Source organism: Engraulis encrasicolus, unplaced genomic scaffold (genome assembly GCF_034702125.1).
Source record: "Engraulis encrasicolus isolate BLACKSEA-1 unplaced genomic scaffold, IST_EnEncr_1.0 scaffold_33_np1212, whole genome shotgun sequence".
NCBI lineage: Eukaryota > Metazoa > Chordata > Actinopteri > Clupeiformes > Engraulidae > Engraulis > Engraulis encrasicolus.
The window spans coordinates 465,809-468,308 of NW_026945632.1; the positions used below are offsets into that span (position 1 = coordinate 465,809).

General features: G+C 44.0%; 1 protein-coding gene across 1 annotated transcript in view; it reads left to right on the forward strand.

Moving 5' to 3' along the window:
• LOC134443532 (frizzled-3-like) overlaps positions 1 to 2,500 on the forward strand; it is an 88,115-nt gene that overhangs the window by 51,549 nt on the left and 34,066 nt on the right. Inside the window, exons 6-8 of the mRNA XM_063193295.1 lie at positions 51 to 165; positions 680 to 834; positions 1,658 to 1,813. Coding sequence (XP_063049365.1) covers positions 51 to 165; positions 680 to 834; positions 1,658 to 1,813 — 426 coding nt within the window. The remainder of the gene's footprint in view (positions 1 to 50; positions 166 to 679; positions 835 to 1,657; positions 1,814 to 2,500) is intronic.

Below are 2,500 nucleotides of genomic sequence, written 5' to 3' on the forward strand. Positions count from 1 at the left end.
TTTTGGAGATCATGTTGGACTAAAGAGAGACTACCTGATTGGTCCAACAGGTGGCGTGCAACGCGGCCAGCCCCTCCCAGTTCCGCGCGTCCACGGTAACGCAGGGCTCCCACAACAAGGTCTGCACACTACTCTTCATGGCCCTCTACTTCTTTAGCACCGCAGGTAGGATATAGTGTGTGTGTGTGTGTGTGTGTGTGTGTGTGTGTGTGTTGAGAGTCTGCACACTACTCTTCATGGCCCTCTACTTCTTTAGCACCGCAGGTAGGATATAGTGTGTGTGTGTGTGTGTGTGTGTGTGTGTGTGTGTGTCTGTGTGTGTGTGTGTGTGTGTGTGTGTGTGTGTGTGTGTGTCTGTGTGTGTGTGTGTGTGTGTGTGTGTGTGTGTGTGTGTGTGTGTGTGTGTGTGTGTGTGTGTGGTAGAGGGCCATGAAGAGCAGTGTGCAGACTCTCAACACACACACACACACACACACACACACACACACACACACACACACACACACACACACACACACACACACACACACACACACACACACACACACACACACACAGTGTCTATTGTGCATGGTCCCTGCTGAACTGAACTAAACTAAATAAACTAAACTAAACTAAACTAAACTAAACGAAGCTAAACGAAGCTAAACTAGGCGACGTTTCCCCTCCTGACCTGTAGGGGGCGCCTGGTGGGTGGTGTTGACTCTGACCTGGTTCCTGGCAGCGGTTCCCAAGTGGGGCTCGGAGGCCATCGAGAAGAAGGCCCTGCTCTTCCACGCCGCGGCCTGGGGATTACCGGGACTCCTCACCGTCACACTGCTCGCACTCAACAAGGTATTTTTAAAAAAAAACTTCAAATGCTCTGTTCCACATTATTATGCAAAACAGTTTTGTAGTGTTGTAAATAACTAAAAATGGGGGGGAAAGAAAGAAATTTGGATCACAACATTTCAAAGTGTTTTTATTTAAGTCATCATTGGAAGGTTCATTCAAAAACATTTGAATTGTACTCTAATGGCTGATGACTTTTTACAATTATGATGACTGTCATTCATATTGATTATTTGGGGAAACCAGTGAAAATTGTAATTTGCATAGTAACTTGGAATGCAGTATATGTATGTACTGTATGTTTGCCTCTCGTTGCTTTCTCGTAAGTTAACATGCGCTCTCAGAGGGCGATGGCATGAGTGATGTGGGACTATATGATAATAACAAGTTAAAGACAATATCTCTCTCTCTCTCTCTCTCTCTCTCTCTCTCTCTCTCTCTCTCTCTCTCTCTCTCTCTCTCTCTCTCTCTCTCTCTCTCTCTCTCTCTCCCTCTCTCTCTCTCTCCCTCCCCTCCAGACGGAGGGTGACGGCGTGAGTGGTGTGTGTTTCGTGGGGCTGTACGACAATAACAAGTTAACATGCTCTCTCTCTCTCTCTCTCTCTCTTCCCCCCCCTCTCTCTCTCTCTCTCTCTCTCTCTCTCTCTCTCTCTCTCTTTCTCCATCTCTCTCTCTCTCTCTCTCTCTCTCTCTCTCTCTCTCTTTCTCCATCTCCCTCTCTGTCTCTCTCTCTCTCTCTCTCTCTCTCTCTCTTTCTCCATCTCCCTCTCTGTCTCTCTCTCTCTTTCCCTCTCTCTCTCTCTCTCTCTCTCTCTCCCCCCTCCAGACGGAGGGTGATGGCGTGAGTGGTGTGTGTTTCGTGGGGCTGTACGACGTGACGACGTTGCGATGGTTCGTGCTGGCGCCTCAGTGTGCCAACGTGGTGTTGGGCGTGGCACTGCTGCTGGCGGGCATAGTGGCACTCAACAGAGTACGCATGGAGGTCAGTACATTACACTACACTATATTACACTACACTACACTACACTATATTACACTACACTACACTACACTACACTACACTACACTACACTATATTACACTACACTACACTACACTACACTACACTATATTACACTACACTACACTACACTACATTACACTACAATACAATATATTACATTACATTACATTACATTACATTACATTACACTACATTGCATTAGACTACATTACATTACATTACATTACATTACATTACAGTACACTACATTACACTACACTACACTACACTATATTACATTACACTACACTACACTACACTACACTACACTACACTACACTACACTACACTACACTACACTACACTACACTACACTACACTATATTACATTACATTACATAGTGGCCCTCAACAGAGTTCGCATGGAGGTCAGATATTGCACTACATTACACTACACTACACTACACTACACTACATTACACTACACTACACTACACTACACTACACTACACTACATTACACTACATAACATTAGACTACATTACATTACATTACATTACACTACATTGCATTAGACTACATTACATTACATTACATTACATTACATTACATTACACCAATTCTAATAATAATAGTGATTTTATTTCTTTAAAGGTTCAGAAGATCTTTTATTCCTTTTATTCTTAT